The sequence below is a fragment of the Meriones unguiculatus genome, chromosome 8 (genome assembly GCF_030254825.1).
Source record: "Meriones unguiculatus strain TT.TT164.6M chromosome 8, Bangor_MerUng_6.1, whole genome shotgun sequence".
Lineage (NCBI taxonomy): Eukaryota > Metazoa > Chordata > Mammalia > Rodentia > Muridae > Meriones > Meriones unguiculatus.
The window spans coordinates 95,115,556-95,139,416 of record NC_083356.1 but is presented as its reverse complement, the minus strand read 5'-3'; the positions used below and the strand labels follow the sequence as shown (position 1 = coordinate 95,139,416).

Here is a 23,861-nt window from a genome sequence, read left to right as displayed (position 1 = left end):
TTTTCCACTCCTTTGGGTTATTACTCACTCTTTTTTATATTAATGAGTTTGCATGCCTTTTCTTCTTGTCAGTTCATTTCAATAACAATCAGGGACTGGAAAGGAAAAGTCTCTTAACCTACCTTTGCAATACTTTCCACCCAAAAAATCTACTAAGTTAATTCAGAACACATGTTTCCAATGAGCACCCATTACTCAAACTGTTAATACAAGGTTCTCATAATTCCCCATAATACATTTCTTTATTCCTTTAGTTCCTTATTTATATTGTAACTGAAATATTTCTATAAGTAATGATTTTCATTCAAAAATACCAACAAAGTAATATGAAAAAGGTTACGTAAATGTCACTTCTCTCCTGCAGATTTTACATGTTCTGTTGAACTCTGTGAACATCTGGACAGAATTTCTACTATAAAGGGAAATATGAAGTAGTGTTCCTTGAAATAGCATTTTGACTTGACACATAAGGTACATGAAAAAAAGTGTGAAAATGTCCTTCTAATCACACATTCACACACACAATGTCTCAATTTTTCTTTCTGATCCAACCAGCTCTATACTGACTTTTCTATTTTTCATACTTGTTTATTACAAAATCAGTTACTGGCTTTATATATATCTCCAGAAATTAGTGCATACCATTTACAATGGAAACTGTTCAATTGAGCTGAATGATAGATTACACTGAGAAAAGGATATGAAGATGGGAATTGTTGTTCTTACAGGTTCCCATAAGAAGGTAACCATATAAAAATACCAAAGAAAGAACATTAAATTGTTTTGTTAATATGACCAAAGTCCTTTTAATTTTTATTTTGATATTCCTGTCTATATTTCGACACTTTGAAGGCAATCATTGTATTTCTCTTTCAACATTATTTGTTGCTTGCTTGTTCATGAAACTGATCAGCCTTGAACTCCTGACCCGCATGCTTCAAATTTCTGTTATTCCATTCTTATTTTAATATATGAATTTTCTGTATTTTTCTAAAAATAAGTAATGTGGCTACTTTACAGAACAGAAAAATCAAAGTAAAATAACTCTAAAGTCCCATAAAATCCCACCATCTTGTAATTGAAGTGTTTTATAATTCCTTATAATTGAAAACATTTTTTCACATAAGTAGAATTTAAATTTTAAACAGATCTTAGGGAGTGGAAAAAGCATATATAAAATGATAATCATCACAACTTAGGTAGTCTCCATTTACTTTTATTCCTGTGTAACTAGATCTGTAAAACTATAGTAGGAAGCCATTTATCTTCCAGAGATACTTCATTACTTCCTTACTTAAATTTATTGACAATTTATTAAATCATTACCATTTAAAATAAATGTTAAAGTTAAATGTTTTCTGGTATGCATTAAAATAAATTTGATGATCTGTATGTACATAATTCTTTAATTGGGCAAAGAACAAAGAAGATATAGGAAAGAGTTTAAAAGTGTCTGTTTGAGATTCTTTCTTACTGTATGTGAAAATTATTTTACTATGATACTTTCTCACACACAATTTTCCCTGATATTCTGGTAATGGATAACATTTTATTTTATCTCTCAGAACAATAAGAACAATGAAACATATTCAACATGTTTAAATTTCTCCTTTCCCTTTTAGAGGAAGGAAAATTTCAGCTCTGCATACCTGGGGATATGATATAGAAGAAATCTTTAAATTCATCCATCCAAACTTCTGCCAATCTTCTGTTGTTCTTGTTAATTACATGGCCAGTGCCACCAGGGAATGTATATGGAGTTGCCTTTCGAAAAACATGACCAACATGGGAGCAAGTCACAATCTCCAAAGCACCTCCGCATTGCCAGATCTGGAGAGAAGAAGAACACCATTTAAGAGCCACTGGGAAATAGAAAACGAGAATGCCCAGCATGACCAAAACTTAGACTGAAACTATAGATGTTACACATTTCAACAAAATATTCTATAGACACAGATTTTAAACTAAGGATAATCACATTTTTTAAAATTCTTTATTAATTACACTTTATTCACTTTGTATCCCCTCTGTGGTTCCCTCCCTCCTCCAGTCCCAATCCCTCCCTTCCTCCACCCTCTGCATGCATGCCCCTCCCCAAGTCCACTGATAGGAGAGGTCTTCTTTTCCTTCCTTCTGATCCTAGTCAATTAGGTCTCCTCAGGAGTGGCTGCATTGTCTTCTTCTGTGGCCTGGTAATGCTGCTTCCCCCTCAGGGGGAGGTAAAGAGCAGGCCAATCAGTTCATGTCAGAGACAGTCCCTATAATCACATTTTATAAAGGGAGATCATCTCTTTAAATATTTGTAGCACTTTAAGTATTTGTAGTTAAGATGTAATTCTTTTCATGCCATTTTACTAGGTAACCCAAGTTAAAGAATTCAGTAGTTACCCAGTTATTATATAGTAGATAATTTAGTATGAGAATGGTGCTATGAGTGAATCTCATTGTGAATTGATGCAGATATGCAATGTCAAAATTTCAATTTGTTTGCAGAAAAGTCTACATCATGACCATTTATTTATTTTTTAAAAAATAGTTTTAAGGAAAGAATATGCTTTGAACATAATTGAGCAAATGTCCTTGTTGTGTATTTGAGTGTCTTTTGGATATATGCCCAGAAATGGTGTAGCTGGATCTTGAGGTAGTACTATTCCCAATTTTATGAGAAAGCACCAGATTTATTTCCAAAGTGGTTGTACGAATTTATATTCCCAACAGCAATGAAGGAGGGTTCACCTTTCTCCACAACCTCTCCAGCATGTGTTGTTACTTGAGTTTTTTATTTTAGCCATTCTGATGGGTATAAGGTGGAATCTCAGAGTCATTTTGATTTGCATTTCCTGGATGATTAAGGGCACTGAGCATTTCTTTAAGTGTTTCTGTGACATTTGATAGTCCTCTGATGAAAATTCTCTGTTTAGCACTGTACCACATTTTTGTATTGGATTAGTTGGTTTGGTGGTGTTTAACTTCTTGAGTTCTTTATATAATCGGGATATTAACCCTCTGTCAGATGTAGGGTTGGTGAAGATCTTTTTCCAGTCTGCATTCTGGGTCTGGGGTCCGGGGTGGTGGGAGGTGCAGGCTACAGAGACTGATGAATCAACTAAGGACTATGCATGGAAAAGACCTATATCCTTTGCTCAGAGGTAGCCCATGGGATGCTCAGTCTCCATGGAGGTTCCCTAGTACTAGGAGTAGGGAAAGTCACTGGCATAACTTGGTTGCCTGTTCTTTGATCACCTCCCTCTGGCTAGGTGGCCTTACTAGGCCACAGAGAAAGAGGATCCAGACAGTCCTGATGAAAGCTGATAGGCTAAGATGAGATAGTAGGGGAGAAGGAACTCCACTATAAGTGGAATAGGGAAAGGACTTACGGGGGAAGACAGAGGGAGGGTAGGACCAGGAGGAGATAAGGGAGGGGGCTACAGCCAGGATACAAAGTAAATAAATTGTAAATAATAATAATAAAGAAAAAAGTGAAAAATCATATTTAAAAATGGAAGGAAACTCACAAAAATTAAGAAACAACAACAACAAAACCTTGTCTTAACTTAAAGTGTGCGGGTAGAACTTACAAGCTGCATAGAGTGTGACTACAGTGATGATTATCAGTTTCTTTAGTAAATATAAGGAAGAAAGCCTAAAAATTGTGAACAAAGAAAGGAACATAATACTAATAACACTCCTAGAAAAAATGTGCCTGCCGGTGTGGGCACTTGCCTCTCCCATTTGCAGCACTCTAGGAAGTAAGCAAAGGACGGCTGGTCAAAACCAAAGCATGCACTATGAAACAAATATATGTATTTTTTCCTGACAAGTTCCTTTGTAGTACCTTCAACTTATTATTTAGCTGAGGATGACTTTTAAATTTAGAATGCTTTGTATCTACCTCCTAAGTGCTAGTATGAGAAGCCTGCAGAACCGAGGTTGATTTAGGCAGTGCTGGTATTTGAACACAAAACATACACAGTAGCAGTCCCTCTATTAACTGAGCTACAATCCTACCACAAATAGAAATATTCCACTGTTGCCTCCACTATCTATGCACATTTTCAAAACATTGTAAGTACTCAAGGACTCTAGTTTTCCAACACAACCAAACTATGACCATAGAAACTATTTAGAGATCCTGTTGCTTAATTTAGGGAAAAAGTTAAATGACGTCTTGTCTGTCATTTAGTTCTTGATATTGATACAGTGTTTCTTATTCTTGTTTTTTGAAGCAAGACATTAGTATCACAACTTTTGCATTTCAATAAAAATTATCAGTGTCTAACAGTCTAGGTACAAGAATAGTCAATTATCTCTCAACTAGAAAACAACATTATATCTTCTGAAATTATTTTACAAGAGCTAAAGAAATAGGATAAGCTAAATAAGACATTTGTCTCTTCCACATGAGTGGTAATGCCCAGATTTCTTTGTATCATCATCAAGCACACCTGTTATTTTTGAGCTCCCCACAGATTAGTAGTCATGTATTTTATATCTCTTTCAACCAAATTTGAATTTGACTGTGTATAAAATATGATCTTTTATCTATAGAAAATTAGAATTCGTAACTGTGTTTCTGGATGGATTTTTTTTTTAAATAAACTACTTTTGATGGTGTGGAGTAGTTAATCAAAATGTAAAATGTCCATTGCTTATTTTATTATCTAGCTGTTTTTCTTCTCACTGTCAAAAAAAAAGTTTATCTTTTTCTTGTGTTTTGGCACCTACAGCAGTGATTTTCTAATTAAGGATCATACAATTCCTTTTTTTCCTTTTTTAAAATTTTTATTATTAGTTATGTTTTATTAACTCTGTATCCCAGCTGTATCCTGCTCCCTCATTCTCTCCCAAACCTTCCCTCCCTCCCTCATCTCCTCCCTGCCCCTTTCCACGTCCACTGATTGGGGAGGATCTCCTCCCCTTTCATCTGACCCTGTTTTATCAGGTATCTTCAGGACTGGCTGCAAAGTCCTCCTCTGTGGCCTAGCAGGACTGCTCCTCCCTTGGGGTGTGGGGAGGTCAAAGAGCCTGCCATTGAGTTCCTGTCAGAAATAGTCCCTGTTCCACTTACTATGGGAAACCAATTGGTTACTGAGCTACCACGGGCTTCATCTGAGGAGAGGTTCTAGGTTATATCCATACATGGTCCTTGGTGGAGTGTCAGTCTCAAAAAAGACCCTTGTGCCCAGATATATTTGGTCCTTGTGGAGCTCCTATCCTTTCCACGTCATACTAACTCCCCATCTTTCATATGATTCCCTGCACTCTGCCGAAAGTTTGGTTAATGAGTCTTAGTATCTGCTTTGATACACTGCTAGGGAGAGTCTTTCAGAGGCCCTCTGCAGTAGGCTCCTGTCCTGTTACTTGGTTTCTCCTATGTCCAATGCACATCCCATTTTTCTTTCTAAGTGAGGATTGATCGTCTTAACCCAGGTGTTCTTTCTTGATTATCTTCTTTAGGTGTGTAGATTTCATTACATTTATCATATCTTATGGGTCTATATTAGTGAGTATATACTATGTGTGTCTTTTTCCTTCTGGGCTACCTCACTCAGAATGATCTTTTCTAGATCCCACATTTCCCTGAAAATTTCATGATTTCTTCTTTTTTGATTGGTGAGTAGTATTCCATGGGGTAAAAATACCACAATTTCTGTATCCATTCCTCTGTTGATGGACATCTGGGTTGTTTCCAGGTTCTGGCTATTACAAATAAAGCTGTTACAAACATGGTTGAGCAAATGTCCTTGAACAAATTTTGGGTATATGCCTAGGAGTGGTATAGCTGGGTCTTGAGGAAGCATTATTCCTAACTGTCATACAACTCTTAAACAGCTGTTTTGTGGTTCATACTTATACTCTCAGTTCTTAAGAGCCTGAGACAGGAGGACACCAAAAGTTCAAGCCTCACTTGGGCTACATACTGAGTCACAGGCCAAAGTAAGCTACAGTATGAAGACACGTCTCAAGTAAATAAATATATGATAAAGAAAACTGCCATAAGTTAGCATCTGAAATTGTACTTCAAAAGGAACTGTTAGTAATTTAAGGTTGTGCCAAACTGATACAGGCAGATACCTGTTTTCTTCTTAGTTTCAACTTATTCCCTACCTGCTACTGTCTCTGCATTGAGCCATTGTTTATGACATCCTCCACAATAAAAAGAAATAACAGACAATGGAGGCCACATGGAACAATGGCTATGAGCATGTCTTTAGATACTGAGATTCGATCCCTGCTTAGGCCCTTACCAGCTGAGTGACCTCACTTGCTATTCTCTATGCTTTAGGGGTGTAGGTAATAAAAAAAAGATTAGAAAGATGTACCCAAGGGGGCTGTTGTGATGATTAAGGCAAACTAGGGTACATAAAGACATTTAGCCTCTACTAGGAAAATGAATCTGAACACAGTAAACTGGAGCGACATATTAAGGAGTCATTGCGGTAATCTAGGGGCTAGATGATAATGTCCTAGGGTGATGATAATGAAACAGAGAGGCGTGTAATAGCCTGACACAATTTGGGGAATTAAAATTATGAATTACTGCATGTGTTTCTCAACCCATTATGTCTTCTATTAGGCCTAGCACTCATGCTTGCTTCCTGTAAACAGTTCTTCACTCTATATTGATCTGTTTTCACTGAAATATAACACTTAACTACCTACCTCTATAACATACCACTAATCTCTCGATTTTCAGCTTTTTGTATTATTAAATATTCATATTGGAGTTTCATATGCATACTTGTTTAGGAGTATGTAGTATATATACATATATTATATGTATGTAGTATATATACATACATTATATCTGTTTTACTTTGTAAACCTGAGATTTTTAGAAAGTAAAAGAAATGTGAATTTATAAAGATCAGTTAGTCTATGCTAAAACTAAAATGATTTCTATGATCTGCTTCAGTCTCCCCAAGCTCCTCTTGGCCCTGGTTATTTAACTCTGTAGATGGTTTCTCTTCAGATCATATAAATCTTTCACCTTTATTAAAAAACTTATTTTTTTAATATTAGTTACAGTTTATTAACTTTGTATCCCAGCTGTAGCCCCCTCCCTCGTTACTTCCCAATCCTACCCTTCCTCCCTCATCTCCTCCCTGCCACTTTCCAAGTCCACTGATAAGGGAGGACCTCCTCCCATTCCATCTGACCCTAGCTTATCAGGTATCTTCAGGATTGGCTGCAATGTCCTTCTCTGTGAGCTAGCAAGGTTGCTCCTCCCTTGGGGGTGGGGAGGAAGGTCAAGGAGCCAGCCATTAAGTTCATGTCAGAAATAGTCCCTGTTCCCCTTACTAGGGTACCCACTTGGATACTGAGCTACCATGGGCTACAGGTTATATATAAGCAGGGGTTCCACGTTATATCCATATATGGTCCTTGGTTACAGATGCAGTCTCATAAAAGACCCCTGTGCCCAGAGGTATATTTGGTCCTTGTGGAGCTCCTATCCTCTCCAGGTCATACTAACTCCACCTTCTTTCATATGATTCCCTGCACTCTGCCAAAGGTTTGGTTATGAGTCTCCACATCTGCTTTGATATACTGCTAGGTAGTCTTTCAGAGGTCCTCTGTGGTAGGCTCCTTTCCTCTTTCTTGTTTTCTCCTACATCCAATGTCCATCCCCTTTGTCTTTTTAAGTGAGGATTGAACATCGTACCCCAGGATCTCTTCCTTGTTTATCTTTGTTAGGTGTACAGATTTAAGTATATTTATCCTTTCTTATAGGTCTAGTACCCACTTATAAATGAGTATATACCATGTGTATCTTTCTCCTTCTGGGATACCTCACTCAGGAAGATCTTTCCTAGATCCCACCATTTGCCTACAAATTTTATGATTTCCTTGTTTTTAATTGCTGAGCAGTATTCCATTGTGTAAATATACCACAATTTTTGTATCCATTCCTCCATTGAGAGACATCTGGGTTGTTTCCAGGTTCTGGCTATTATGAATAAAGCTGCTACAAACATGGTTGAGCAAGTGTCCTTGTGTACTTGAGCATCTTTTGGATATATGCCTAGGAGTGGTATAGCTGGATCTTGAGGAAGCACTATTCCTAATTGAGAAAGTGCCAGATTGATTTCCAAAGTGGTTGTACAAGATTACATTCCCACCAGCAATGGAGGAGGGTTCCCCTTTCTCCACAACCTCTCCAGCATGTGTTGTCACTTGAGATTTTTATCTTAGCCATTTTGATGCTAATGTAGATTAGGGTAAAGGAAAAGAAATCTAAACCCACACAAAAAACTACAGGCAAAAAACAAAAAATAGAAGAAGAGGAAGAAGAAGAAAAGAGAGAAGAGGGAGGAGAAGAAAGAAGAGGAGAAGGACGAGGAGAAGGAGGAAAAGAAGGAGGAAGAGGAGAAGCAACCCTGATTCAGCCTGTGTATTTGTTTCTAAAATATCTATTCATAAATGTCTATCCACAGTGCCCATTCCCAAGGATTTCCCATCTCAGCAAAGCAAAAAACTTCCTAAAAGCAGTAGTTTAGAGTTGTTACTTTTATAATATCTACTCACATTCTAAAGGACAGAAGTTGGATATAAAATAGGATTTTCATGCAAGCTTAAGCCAAACTAAATCCCAGCAAAGAGAAGGGAGGTAGAAATGAAATCCCACCCAAATCCTGGTGATGTTGACAATTGATATCTGCTGGGAATTGAGAGTCATTTTTTTGGAAATGTTCCTACTAGTAGGTGTACAAAGCTCCAATTGAAGACTATATATCTATGAATTTAAGGCCAGCAGACACCAGACTTAATGCTTGGAGGAAATGAAACAGCCTAGAAGGATTTATGTTGGGGAAAAGAGAGTGGGTCTGGGTGGAGTTGGGAGAGGGATAAATATTCAAAGGCCAGAAACAGCTCAGTCCACAAGTGGGTTCTTTAGTAAGGGGAGAAGAGACAGTCTCTGTCATGAACTAGGTTGCCTGCTCCTTGATCACTTCCCCCTGGTGGGGCAACCTAGCCAGTCCACAGAGGATGAGTATCCAGAGTTCTGATGGGACCTGATAGGTAAGGTCAGACAGGAAGGGAAGAGGACTTCCCCTATCAGTGGATTAGGGGAGAGGGAGAGTGGAAGAGGGAGGGAGGGTGTGACCAGGAGGAGACAAAGGAGGGAGTTACAACTGGAATACAAAATGAATAAATTGTAAATAATAATAATAATAAATTTAAAAAACATTGTACAAAAAGAAACTCAAGGAACTAATTTTTCAAATGTCTTTAGGTTTAGTTGCTGTTTGTTGTACCATTACTCTGACTATAATGAATGGAACCAGGGGAAAGCTTAGGGAAGAAAATGAAAAGTATAAAAGAGAAAAAAGAAAAGCAACTGAACCAAAAAAATCTGGGCACAGGGGTCTTTTCTGAGACTGATACTCCAACCAAGGACCATGCATGGAGATAACCTAGAACCGCTGCTCAGATGTAGCCCATGGCACCTTAGTCTCCAAGTGGGTTGACTAGGAAGGTGAACAGGGACTGTCTCTGACATGAACACAGTGGCTGGCTCTTTGATCACCTCCCTCTGATGGAGGAGCAGCCAGTCCTGATGAGACCTGATAGGCTAGGTTCAGAGGGAAGGGGAGGAGAATCTCCCCCATCAGTGGATTTGGGGAGGGGCATGGGAAGAGATGAGGAAGAGGGTGGGATTGGGAGTGTCGGGGGGCGGGGGGAGGAGGCTAAGACTGGGATACAAAGTGAATAAACTGAAATTTATTTAAAAATAGAAAGCTTAAAGTGAAACAATATCTAGTCAATGGTTGATTCTGCTTTTAAACAGACCAAACCAAACAAAACAAAACAAAAACCTTTCTACATCTAGTCTTAGAATGTACAAAGTGTTAACTACGATATTGATTATAATAGAAAAAGTTTAAAAAGATAATTAATTTACATCCATAGGTACAGTGATAATTTGTAATTTAAAAAACTATAGTACTGTGTGGCAATTAGAATGTAACAACTAAAATAAAATATACTGAATGCTCAAAACAATAGTGAGAAACAAAGGTAATGTGATACAATTAATAAATTTTGAATACTTCTATATACCCTTAAAAAAAAAGAGAAAGAAAAAACAAACTATTCTTCTACTGAGCATAGAATTGAGATAAACTACTTCTTTGAAATGAAATTGGTTGTGTATCCATCAGGGTCTCCTATATGTATGGCAAGTTAGTAGAGGCCATAATGGAATCTTTAATTCTCTTATATTTATAAAGAAAAAAATGTCTTTACAATTCAGTTTTACAATGGAGATAGTAGTGGTATGCAATGCCAACATTTTATTACTATGCACTGTTGATACCTTTGCCTTTTAACAACTTTCCTTCCCTTGTTGAAGTTTTCTGGCTTTAGAATCTTCACATTACAGAACTGCATTTTCTAAAGTCATTGTTCTGCATATTAGTAAGTCTGTTGGTTTTTGTTTGTTTGTTTGTTTTAATTTATTTTTTTAGAAAACCACATGTCTTCAGGGCAATTCATGACTATGACTGTGTTATGGCAAATCTTCTTTGTATGAATAAAGCAGGTTGCGAATAAAGAATACAAAGTAGTCTCCAGGATATTGAAAATCTTGCCATGTAAGGTGGCCATATTGAAAAAAGTGGTGATTAGATCTCCATATTAAAAACAATAATAATTTTGTTGTTATGAGGCAAGTGTCAATAAAGAGGTAGCTTTAGAAAGATAATGCATCATACAGGAAAATAGTCTGACTTCTATCTTTCACAGTCAACAATCTTAAAGCATGAGAATTCCTAAAAGTTTGGGAAATGGCTGCAGTATATTTAATCACATCTTAGATTATGTGATTCCCATGATTTACAATTAAAGTCCTGAATAACGCTCCACTGTGAGTAAGTAGATGAAATATTGGGATGAGGAGCCTGTGATTTGTTAAATGATATTCAGGTGAGATACTTTGCTTACGTGTTGGTGCCATCCCGTGCCTGATAAGATTGTCAGAAATCAGTAACATCTGCTACTTCTTGCCACAGAGAAATTCGTGACAGCTGCATGAGGCTGCCCTAGAATTCATGCCAAAACAGTCCCCTTTGACTATCAGTAGACCACCTGGGTACCCAGCTGCAGTGTGTGGCATCTCTTGCTCTTCTACACATGCCAGAAATATATACAAAGAACTCAAAAAAAAATAGTTGCCCTTCTGTTCCTGAGATTCCCCACAGCAAACCCTCACCAAACTCGAGTTGAAGTGAGGTCTCCTGTGTAACTTGTAAAGTGGTCCTCCTGTGTAACTTGTAAAGAAGTCAAGTGGTTTGCCAGCATGATGATGGATTTGAGGGCTGGGAGTGACCTGTCTATCATCTCTAGCATTTCCTCACAGGATTTGTCTGGCATATGTTCAGCAAGTACACATTGGCCATTGATTTCTCGTCAAACACCCTGCTGAGCTATAAATGCAGAGAAGGAATAATAAAATGTGGCTCTGTTTTCAAGTACCCTACAGGCCAGTTGAATTGTGAATGGTAGAACTGGGCATATCAAAATCTAGTTGTCTGTAGAAGAGCAGAATTGCATGCCTTCAAGGAAGGGAAGGACAGAAGAGGATATCACTCATGCCTCACCAACTCCAATCTTGGCCAGGATTCACAGCCTCTTCACTATATTCAGCTGAACCTTTCTTGTAATAATAAGTAAAAATATTTTTAGAGTTTTATTTCAAATAAGAGCTTTTCTAAGTGAAAAGGTACAAAGAATTCTAATGCCATGAGTGAAAACCTATGGTACTCTTTCTAAAATCATCTTACAGGTACCATTTTTTGTGAGGTAAGACAAAAAAAGTACAGAACACATAAAATAACCACGTTGTTTATCACTCCAAGTGCTCATTAAAATGTCCACAAAACCTGCTCTGAGGGGATGATATGACTGGTTACAGGTTTTAATTAATAAAATAAATTAGTAGTAGTCACTGCCAATTACAGTGCAGACTGGAAGTGAGTTCTTATACAATCATGAAAAGCTCTGGATGGAGCTGAGTGGCAACGCACTGCCTGCCCTAGCATGCATGAAGCCCTGGTTTCCATGCCAACCGTGTGTGTGTGTGTGTGTGTGTGTGTGAAAGAGAGAGAAACAGAGACAGAAAGAGAGAGACAAATGGAGAGACAGGGGGATGAGACAGCAACAGTTAACATGTTACTTTGTTCATGTAGTCAGTGGAAATAACATGTATTTCACCCAACATGGTGCTTAAAGTATGTTAAGGATAATTTTCCCTTCTCTTTCCTTATACCTGAAAGATACCACTCTTCCATCATTTAAAACTTCTTCCTGTTAAATGTTTTCTTTTTAATTAATTTATTTTTTTATTAATTACAACTTGTTCACTTCGTGTACTTGCTGTTACCCCCTCCTTCATCCCCTCCCAATCCCACCATCTCTTCCTCATCTCCTCCCATGCCCCTCCCCAAGTTCACTGATAGGGGAGGTCCTCCTCTTCTTCCATCTAACCCTAGCCTATCAGTTGGAGGTGATCAAAGAGCCAGTCACTGAGCTCATGTCAGAAACAGTCCCTGTTCCCATTACTAGGAAAAGTGCTTGAAGACTGAGCTTCCATGGCCTACAGCTGTGCAGGGTTCTAGGTTATCTCCATGCATGGTCCTTGGTTGGAGTATCAGTCTCAGAAAAGATCCATGTGCCCAGATTTTTTGGCTGTTGCTCTCCTTGCGGAGCTCCTGTCCTCTCTAGTTCTTCCTCTCTCCCCTTTTATTTCATAAGATTCCCTGCACTCTGCCCAAAGTTTGGCTATGAGTCTCAGCATCTGCTTTGATAATCTGCTGGAATAGAATTTTCTAAAGAAGCCACGGTGAATAGAGAACCTTTGCTTCTTATTGAGCATGAATGTCAGTTCAATCCTCTCTTCCACATTTCTTCGGCTAAGGAAGTCTTGACTAGGTCTTGGACATGTTTATAAAAAGAAACACCTCAATCACACTTTAGAGCCCTCTTGCCTCCTTCAGGACGACATTATGCCTAAGCTTCAGGAACTTAGAATACATGTAGTCTAGACTTGGCTCCAAGAGAGGAATCTTTGATATGAAACACTATCAATTGCTAACTACACAGCTTTTTCTATGATGTTCAAAAGGCTCAGCAATATAATAAAATCACAGGAACTCATAGTGTTCTGTTAAGGATATAGTCAAATAATTAATATGCAGGTTTCCCAACCAGAAAGTGTTATATACATTACTTAATCAGCTCCATAATATTCCTCTAATATTGTAGATGTGTATTTCATCAATTATCCATTCTATTTTCGTATCACTTTGTATTTAAATATTTGCTATCAGTCTATATTTTGTTTTATTCCCTATTCTAAAAGTACAGAAAATATAAAATAATTACTTTGATTACATTTACCCCTTAAGATGTTCTGTATTTTCTCTTCTCTTTGCTGGTAAACGTATTTTAAAAGTTTTTCTTCCCCTACATATCTTCAAAATCCAATTACCTTATCTTATTTTCCAGAATCCTGAATCCATCATCCAGAAGTGCTCATGAAGCCTTTTATGAGCTTTCATTACTCTTACTTTCTTGCTTCTCTGCAGCAGTTGACACTGTTGACAATCACCATAACTTTCTAAGTTTTGTGACATTAAATTAGTTCTTCTCTGACAGCTTTGCCTTTGCCTTCACACTGCCTTCCTTCTCCCACCCCTGGAAGTAGGTGCTACTTAAGGACATGCCCTGCTATGCTACTTTTCCTATTTTCTCTCTTAGCACACCTATCCATGCTCAGATACTTATTTAATTATAAATTCTGTAAAGCTAGCTTTCAAGCCTGTCATCTTGCCTAAACTTTGTCTCAACTATACAACATGCTTTAAAACTTCACCAAGTACATCTTTAAATTTGCATGACTTTAAGTAGTCTAGAGTTTCCATTATTGCTACCAAATGTGATGACAACATTTTGAGTTCCTGGGGACTTTCTGCAAAGTTATAGAGATGACCAAGGGACTGGTCACTTCCTTTTCTTATTTTTAATGTTTTTTTTTTATTTATTTTTAAAATATTAGTTACAGTTTATTAACTTTGTATCCTGGCTATAGCAGCACCCTCATTCCCTCCCAATACCACCCTTCCTCCCTCATCTCCTCCCTGCCCCTTTCAAAGTCCACAGACAGGGGGGTCTCCTCCCCTTCCATCTGACCCTAGCTTATCAAGTTTCTTCAGAACTGGCTGCAATGTTCTCTTCTGTGGCCTAACAAGGCTGCTCCTCCCTCGGGGTGGGCGAAGGGGAGGTCAAAGAGACAACCACTGAGTTCACTTTCAACAGGGCTGCTTACTTAACAAACATTTGCCATCATGGGATATGTGAAGTATATTTCTATCTAGACTGTTTATTAAAGTTTTTCATTTTAAATATTCCAAACATTCTGACGATTTCTCAAAACAGTTTTCATTTTATTTGGCCATTTAACAAATGGACTATACAGTGGTTGGCCAGTTAAAATAAAGAACACAAAAATATAAATGCAGAATTTAATTGATTGATTAAAATAAAGTTGTAGAGCAAAGATTGAATATTCTTTAGCTATAAAGTGATTAAAAATAGAAATGTAGGAAAAATTATAACGATTGTGACATCACAGAAAGATTTTAATGCTAAGAATCACCTTGTTCAAACTACAAAAAGGTTAATAACCTCACAATAATATTTTCTATCCATTTTAGAATATTTGTGGTAAAAAATTAATGGTTGGTTTGAAAATTAATGAAAACATTTTTAGAATCTTTAATTCATCTCGTCAGATTTTTAGAAGCAGTGAATAGTGTGAAGTTGATAATTTTCAAGGATAATTAAAAATCTGTTAAAATCTACAATCAGTTTTTCAGTGATCCTTAATTACTGTTTCATTAGTACTTAACACTCAATTTTGAAGTTAGATCAAAGTCTCCCCTATGTACACCTCAGAGTCATTTCTCATATCCAGGATCTGTTACTGCCAAAATTGCTGAGGCTTATTTAAATGAATTTCATAATTAGTTTCTTTTTTTAACTACATTTCTGGTTGATGAGAACAACAGTGAAATGATTGGTAGTCAAGAACTTAAGATAGACATCACTAAGGGTGACAGTATAATCATAGCTTAAGATGTTGCACATTTATTGCAGTGGTTACCATAGAGACTTAAATTTGGCTCTAATAAAATGTACATGGGTATCACTTCGAATGCATTAATTCTGGATAGCAGTAGGTTTCCTAGTCCACTGTTTATGGAAGCAGCATTGTTGGAATATTGTCCTGGAAATCCTTGTGGAACCGCATACTTACAAGTATTAAGTTCAACTTCTTAAGATTTTAATGGATATGTTTTTTACTAGGTCAGTGAAATGCTAGTTACACAAAGCAGATATGCAATTCTTTTGTGATATCTCACTCATTTAATTTTCTAAATGAGAAACAAAAGGTCAGGTATGAAATCTCTGTCTCTGTCTGTCTTTCTGTTTTTCTGTGCTGTCTCTCCTCTCTGTGTGTGTGTGTGTATGTATGTAAGTGTGTTCAAGGAGGACAATGAAGAAAGTTTAGAACCATCCTTTGTGCTTTCTATTTGAATTCCCTGAAACAAAGTTTTATTTTTATTTAATTAAATTTTTATTTTTTCTATTAATTACTGTTTATTTACTTTGTACCCCAGCTGTAGCTCCCTTCCTCATTCTCTCCCAATCCCTCCCTCCCTCCCTCATCTTCTCCCTGGCCCTCTCTAAGTACACTGATAGGGGAGGTACTCCTCTCCTTCCATCTGACCCTAGCTTATCTGGTATCTTCAGGACTGGCTGCAATGTCCTCCTCTGTGGCCTAGCAAGACTGCTCCTCCCTCAGGGGCGGGGGGAGATCAAAGAGACATCCACTGAGTTCATGCCAGAGACAGTCCCTGTTCCCCTTACTAGGATACCCACTTGGATACAGAGGTGCCATGGGCTACTTCTGAGCAGGGGTTCTAGGTTATATCCACGTGTGGTCCTTCATTAGACAATCACTCTCAAAAAAAGATCTCTGTTCCCAGATATATTTAGTCCTTTTGGAGCTCCTGTTCTCTCCAGGTCTTACTAACAACCCCTTCTTTCATATTATTCCCTGCACTCTGCCCAAGTTTTGATAATGAGTCCAGCATCTGCTTTGATACTCTTCCAGGTAAAATCTTTCAGATGCCCTCTATGGTAGTTTCTTGTCCTGTTACTTGTTTTCTCCTACTTCCAATACCCATCCCACTTGTCTTTCTAAGTGAGGATTGATTGTCTTACCCTGGGTCCTCCTTCTTGTTTAGCTTCTTTAGGTGTACAGATTTTAGTATGTTTATCTTCTCTCTTAGGTCTAGTATCCACTTATAAGTGAGTATATACCTTGTGTGTGTTTCTGCTTCTGGGATACCTCACTCAGGAGGATCTTTTCTAGATCCCACCATTTGCCTGAAAATTTCATGATTTCTTTATTTTTAATTGCTGAGTAGTATTCCATTGTGTAAATGTACCACAATTTCTGTATCCATTCCTCAACTGAGGGACATCTGGGTTATGTATAGGTTCTGGCTATTACGAATAAAGCTGATATGAACATGGCTGAACAAATGTCCTCATTGTGTCTTTGAGCAACTTTTGGATATATGCCTAGGAGTGGCATAGCTGGATCTTGAGTTAGCACTATTCCTAATTGTCTGAGAAGATTCCAGATTAATTTCTAAAGTGGTTGTAGAAGTGTATATTCCCACCAGCAATGGAGGAGGATTCCCCTTTCTCCACAACCTCTCTAGCAGGGGCTGTCATTTCTACAGATCCAATGCAATTCCCAGCAAAATACCAACACAATTCTTTTCAGACTTTAAAAGAAAAATTCTCTACTTCATATGGAAAAACAAAATACCCAGAATTTTCAAAATGATCCTGAACAACCAAAAATCATCTGGAGGTATCTCCATCTCTGATCTCAAAATGTACTACAGAGCAATAGCAATAAAAACTGCATGGTATTGGCATAGAAACAGAATGGTGGATCAATGGAACAGAATAGAAGACCCAGAAATAAACCCACACACCTATGAATTACTTGAGTTTTGACAAAGATTCCAAAACCATTCAGTAGAAAAAGGACAGCATCTTCAACAAATGGTCCTGGTCCAACTGGATGCCTACATGCAGAAAAATGAAAATATATTCATATTTATCACCCTGCACAAAACTAAAGTCCAAGTGGATCAAAGACCTGAACATAAAACCAGATACTCTAAATTGATTAGAAGAAAAAGTGGGGAAGAGCCTAGAACTCATTGGCTCAAGAGACAACTTCCTGACCGGAACACCAACAGCACAGGCTCTAAGAGCAACAATCAATAAATGGGACCTCATGAAATTGAAAAGCTTCTGTAAAGCTAAAGACACTGTCTTCAGAACAAAACGATAGCCTACAAACTGGGAAAGGATCTTCACCAACCCTGTATCTGACAGAGGGCTGGTATCCAGAATATATAAAGAACTAAAGAAGTTAAAAAGCAACAAATCAAGGAATCCAATTTAAAAATGAGGTACGGAGCTAAACAGAGAATTCTCTGGAGAGGAATATAGAATGGCAGAGAAACACTTAAATGTTCAACATCCTTAGTCATCAGGGAAATGCAAATCAAAATGACCCTGAGATTTCACCTTACATCCATCAGAATTGCTAAGATCAAAACAAAAGTTTTCTACTGAGCTTCAGACACCATTTTTTTTGGTTAAATATATTCCAAGTGAACTTCCTATCTTACAGTCCCTGTACAGAGCATAAGACCCACATGAGGCTTTTTAAGTGGGAATCCAAACTCAGACTGTTATGCTGTGTTCTAACTCCTTTATATTAAAAAACCTGGACTCTAATATTCAGTTAGAAATAACAAAAATAAACAATAAACCACCACAACAAAGACGGAATCCACAAATAAAGATTATAAACAGAGGCTGCTGATATCGTTGCTCTGCTTTGATGACATTACCTACAAGTCTAGATTATTGAAATTTATAAAGCATTTTATTTTTATTAATATGAGTGTATGTGCATGATGTATGTATGTGACACAATACGTGTGCAGAAGTCAAATGACCATTTTGAGGAGTCATTGTTTTCCTTCTAACAGTGTGTTGTGGAAATTAAATTCAGGTCACCAGAATTGCATGACAAGCACATTTATCCACTGAGAGTTCTCGTAAGACCTAAATTTTATGATTTATGATTTAGAAATTTTATGATTTAGAAATTCTTCTCTGGATGTGTAAAACCATAGTAGTCTCCCTCCTGTGTACACGTTATGTACCATGTAAACAGACCTAGATGTGCACCATTTCATGTCATTTTCCCCAAAAATCTCACACTAACCAAAATCACAAACCCATACCATGGAGTCTAGCGAAGGTTACATACGTGTTATGTTGCTTATATATATAGTGTGTTTAGTCTGCTACATTAGAGGTGACAGAACACAACAGTGAATATTTCAAGATACATTCAAGATAAGAAACAAATTAGTGCAGGAAACATAACACTTATGCCTAATGTTGAAATCTATTATGGCAATTTGTATAAGAGTACTCTGGGGGAGGATGCAAGATGGCAGCACCTAGCACACAGGTATCTGAACAGCAGGTCAGCAGTGATAGCAGATCGACTGATATGTCATGTTGTAGACCCCCAAACCCCAGGGTCTATGCTTCCCAGGTAAAAGGAGAGTGCGTGGTGAGGGAAACGAGTCCAACCTCAGGTCACACGGCTAATACCATGCAAAGTTTTCAGGTTGCAGTCAGTGCACTGTCTCAGTCTCTAGCCACCCGCCCACTCTCACCATCTCGCGGACACTTTCCTGGGGACCTGACCCAAGCAGCTTAAACCTTGGGCACCCTAATGTGCAGGATTCTCAGAAACAACTGCGGCCTCTGCTCCAAAGCTCAACCCATTTCCCTCAGGAAACCAGCCAGACTTCTGAGCTCATAGGTTCTTGAAAATGGCTGCACCCATCCAGCACAGTGTCTAAATACTGTGTCTGGGCGGCTGGAGCACATTAACATTGGAGCAAGAAGGCCAGTAGCAGGACTGAATCCAGGACTTCCCCTGTTGAGAGAAGGGTCCCGGGCTCCTAAGGACTCCAGTTGGTCACCTGAATAATATATCTAAGGAGAGCTGCTACCAATTCTCTGAGAACTCCTCACCTTTCTGTGAACATTCCCATCTACCTTAGGAGGGCTCCTGAAGAAACGCCCAACTTTTTTACCCAGAACTCTTCCCAATTGGACAAGAACGCCAGAAGGCACCGGGAACTACCAGAGAGTGCCAGAGTCAACCAGATGGCTGAAGACCAGCATAAAAACACAATCAACAAAATCCAGAATAATATGGCATCCTTAGAATCTAGTTATCCCAAGATAAGTAGCCCTGGATACCCTAACAAAACTGAAACACACACAAAAAAAAATGACCTTAAATCTGTGCTTAAGAAGATGATAAAGAGAACAAATACATAAAGATACAGTCAAACAAATTGAGACTTTTTGAGAAGAAATGAATAAATCACTCAAAAAAATACAGGAAAACATACATAAAGAAGTGAAAAAATTGAACAAATCATTTAAAGAAATGCAGGAAAATATAAACAGGTGAATGAAATCAATAAATTGGTTCAAGGTCTGAAGATTGAAATAGAAACAATAAAGAAAGCACAAACTAAGGAAATATTGGAGATGGAAAACTTAGGGAAATAAAACAGGAACTACAGAGGTAAGCATCATCAACAGAATACAAGAGAAGAAGGGAAGAATCTAAGGTGTAGAAGACACAATGGAAGAAACTGGAGCAACCCATCAAAGAAAATGTTAAATCTGAAAAACCCCTGACACAAACATCCAAAAATTGAAGGTCATCATGAAAAGATGAAACCTATGAATAATAGAAATAGAAGAAAGAGAAGAATCATGGCTCCAAGTACCAGATAATATTTTCAACAAAATCATAGAAGAAAAATTGCCAAGTCAAAAGAAAGAGATACCCAAAAGCATAAAAGAGGCCTACAGAACATCAAATAGATTAGCCCAGAAAATAAACTCCTCCCATCACAAAATAATCAAAACACTAAATGTACAGAACAAAGAAAAAAATATTAAAAGCTGCAAAGAAAAAAGGCCAACTAACGTAGAATGGCAAATATATCAGAATCATACCTGACTTCTCAACAGAAAAAAAAAAAAAAAAGGAAAAGCCAGAAGGGTCTGGACCAATGTCTTGCAAACCCTAACAGCAGAGACGGCAGTCCAGACTGCTACACCCAGCAAACATTCAATTACCATATATGGAGAAAACAAGATATGCCATGACAGAACCAAATTTAAACTCTATATATGCACCAACCCAGCCCTACAGAAGATACTAGAAAGAAACTCTCACCCTAGGAGGTTGACTACACACACAAAAAAAAAAAGAAGGAAAGAAAGAGAGAGAGAGAGAGAGAGAGAGAGAGAGAGAGAAAGGAAGGAAGGAAGGAAGGAAGGAAGGAAGGAAGGAACCAAAAGAAAAAAAAAACAGGATATAAATACTTCACTACACCAAAACCAAAAGTAGACAAGCCCACAAAGATACTACCACAACCAACGTCAAAATAAGAGGAACTAACAGTCGTGTTATGTTATCTAATACATAAATGGACTCAAATCTCCAATAAAAAGACACAGACTAACAGAATGTTTGTGGAAACAGGACCCATAATTCTGCATACAAGAATAGACATTACCTGAGAGAGAGTAAAGGGCTCAAAAAAGGTTTCCCAAGCAAATCGACCCAAGAAGGAAGCTGGAGTAGCTAGTATAATATCTAATAGACTTCAACCAAAATTAATTTTAAAAAAAAGGATTTTAATCAAATTCCACCAAGATGACATCTCAATTCTGAACATCTATGCCCCAAATACAAGGGCATCCATATTTGTACAAGAAACATTAATAAAGCTTAAATCACACATATTAAATCCCAACATATTAAAAGTGGAAGATTTCAACCCACTCTCACCAAAGGATAGGTCAATGAAACAGAAAAAAAAAAAAAAAAAAAAAAAAAACAACAAAGAAATAATGACACTAACAGGTATCAAGAACCAAATGGACCTAACAGATATCTATAGAACTTTTCATGCTTAGTCATCAGGGAAATGCAAATCAAAACAACTCTGAGATTCCATCTTGAATATGTGAAAATGGCTAAGATCAAAGACTCAAGTGACAGCACATGCTGCCCAGGATGTGGAGACTGTGAAACGCTGTTCCATTGCTGGTGAGAGTTAAATTTGTACAACCGCTTTAGAAATTTATCTGGCGCTATCACAGAAAATCAGGAATGGCGCTTCCTCAAGATCCAGCTATACCACTCCTGGGCATATATCTGAAAGATACTCAACCACACAACAAGGTCATTTGCTCTACTATGTTCATAAGCAGCTCTATTTGTAATAGCCAGAATCTGGAAACAACCTAGATGTCCCTCAACTGAAGAATGGATACAGAAATTGTGGTACATTTACACAATAGAATACTACTCAACTGTTAAGAATAACAAAATCATGAAAAAGAGAAATCATCTCTATTTTCAGATGATATTACATACATAAGATATCCCATTGGCTTCCCCATTTCCAAGTGGGTTCCCTAGTAAGGAGTACAGGGGCTGTCTCAGACATAAACTCAGTGGTAGGCTATTTGTTCAGCTCCCTCTGGGCAGTACAGCCTTGCCAGGTCATAGAGGAAGATGATGCAGCCAGCCATGATGAGACTTTATAAGTTAGGGTCAGATAGAAAGTGAGGAGGGCATGGGAGGAGATGAGGGAGGGTGGGTGGGATTGGGAGGAGACAAGGGAGGAGGCTGCAGTGGGGATACAAAATGAATAAATTGTAATAAATACATATATAAATAAAATTAACTTAAATAATAAAAATGTTTTCTAAATAATTAATATTTCAAAGAAGTGTAAGGATACAAAATTAACTTATAAAAATCAAAAGCCTTTCTACATGCCAGCAACATACTGAGAAAGATATCATTTTAAAAAATCCTTTTTAAAATTGTCAAAAAATATCTAGAAACAGGGGCTAGAAAGTTGACTCAGTGGGTACAAGAATTTGTTGCTCTTACAGAGAACCAGCATTTGATTCCAAACACCCACATAGCAGCTAACAGCTGTCTGATTCTCCCGGCCCAGAGTATCTAACACCCATTTCTAAACTATCCAGGAACCAGAAACACATGTGTTGCACATACATACATGCAACAAACAACTCATACAAAATAAAATAATCTAAAAATATTTTTAATCTAAAAATAAACCTAGCCAAATAGGAGAAAAAACCCTCTACTCTGAGAACTTTAAACTTCTGATGAAAGAGATTGAAGAGGATATTAGAAAATGGAAAGAGCTCCTGTGTTAAAGGATTGGTGGAATTGTGATTGAGAATATGACCATGATCCCAAAAGCAATTTATAGGCTCCATGGAATCTAAATCAACCCTCCCAAACACATCATTCCTCATAGAAAGAAAAAAAAACATATTACATAGGTAATATGAATCACAGAAGACTGTAGATAGCCAAAGCAATCATAAGCAAAAAGAATAGCGGGAAGAATTAACGTCGCTGATTTCAAGCTCTTATATACAGCTCTAGAATAAAAAGAGGATGATGGGGGCACAGAACCAAACAGAGACATCAGACATTTTTGATTAGGAGGTAAAAGTAAACTTCTGAGAGAAGACAATCTTCTCAATATATAGTGTTGGGAAAACTTAATGTGCATGGGTAGAAGAATGAAATTAAACCTATATCTTTCACTCTGCACAAAAGCCAACCTAGAATGAATCAAAGATCTCAGTCTGAAACCTGAAGTGATGAACCTGCTAGGAGAAAAGACTGGCAGCCCACTGCAGGACATAGGTGGAACAATGGTCTGCAGTGGAATCCACTTCTTCAGACTGAAGGCCAACCAACTGATAATTAAGGAGCTTGTAAAACAGAACAGCTTCTGTATAGAAAAAAGAATTCTATCTCTGATGAGGCAGCCCACAGACTGGGAGGGAATTTTTGGAAGCTATACATTTGATAGAGGATCATTGACAATTATAAACAATGAATTAAAAAAAAAACAGAGTAAAGAAAACAACTCAGTTAAAAAGACAGACTATGTAACACTACAGAGAGTACTCGAAATAAGAAGGGAGAGCTATTAAGAAATATCTTAGTCTTAAAAATCTTCAGCAATTAAGGGAAAACGCAAGTTAAGCTTCTTTCCCATTTTATCTTTCTCTAGTCAGAATATTTTAGTATATGAAAACAAGGAGCAAATGGTGACAAATATTAAGGGAACAGTTGTTCAGATTGCAAACCGCTATAGCCACCCTGGAAATCGGTGTGAATAAATCTCAAAACAGTAAAATAGATCTACCCTGCGATGCTCCTATGCAGTTCCTCAGCATTTACTCAAGGAACTCAACACCCTACTCCATGTTACTTGCTCTCCTATGTTCGTTGATACTCTATCATCAGACCTAGAAAATATAGACCAACAAGATGTCCTTCAGCTGAGGAGTGAATGATGTACATGTGATACATGTACACAATGGATGACTAGCAAGCTGCAAAAAAGGGGGATATCATGACATAACTAGAAAATATTACACGAAGCGAGAGACTATACTCAGAAGACAGACGCTGCATGTTTTTTTTCCCATACAATATTCCTGCAAGTTATAGTATGGATTAAAGAATATTTAAAATTTGAAAGGCTTTTACATTTTCTGGCCTACTTTAACAAACGTAGTCC

General features: G+C 37.5%; 1 protein-coding gene across 3 annotated transcripts in view; it reads right to left on the bottom strand.

Annotated features, from left to right (window-relative positions):
* Nucleotides 1-23,861, bottom strand: part of Galnt13 (polypeptide N-acetylgalactosaminyltransferase 13) — a 590,130-nt gene that overhangs the window by 199,171 nt on the left and 367,098 nt on the right. For all 3 annotated transcript variants that reach the window (XM_060390179.1, XM_060390181.1, XM_060390180.1), the window contains exon 8: nucleotides 1,650-1,830. In XM_060390179.1, coding sequence (XP_060246162.1) covers nucleotides 1,650-1,830 — 181 coding nt within the window. The remainder of the gene's footprint in view (nucleotides 1-1,649; nucleotides 1,831-23,861) is intronic.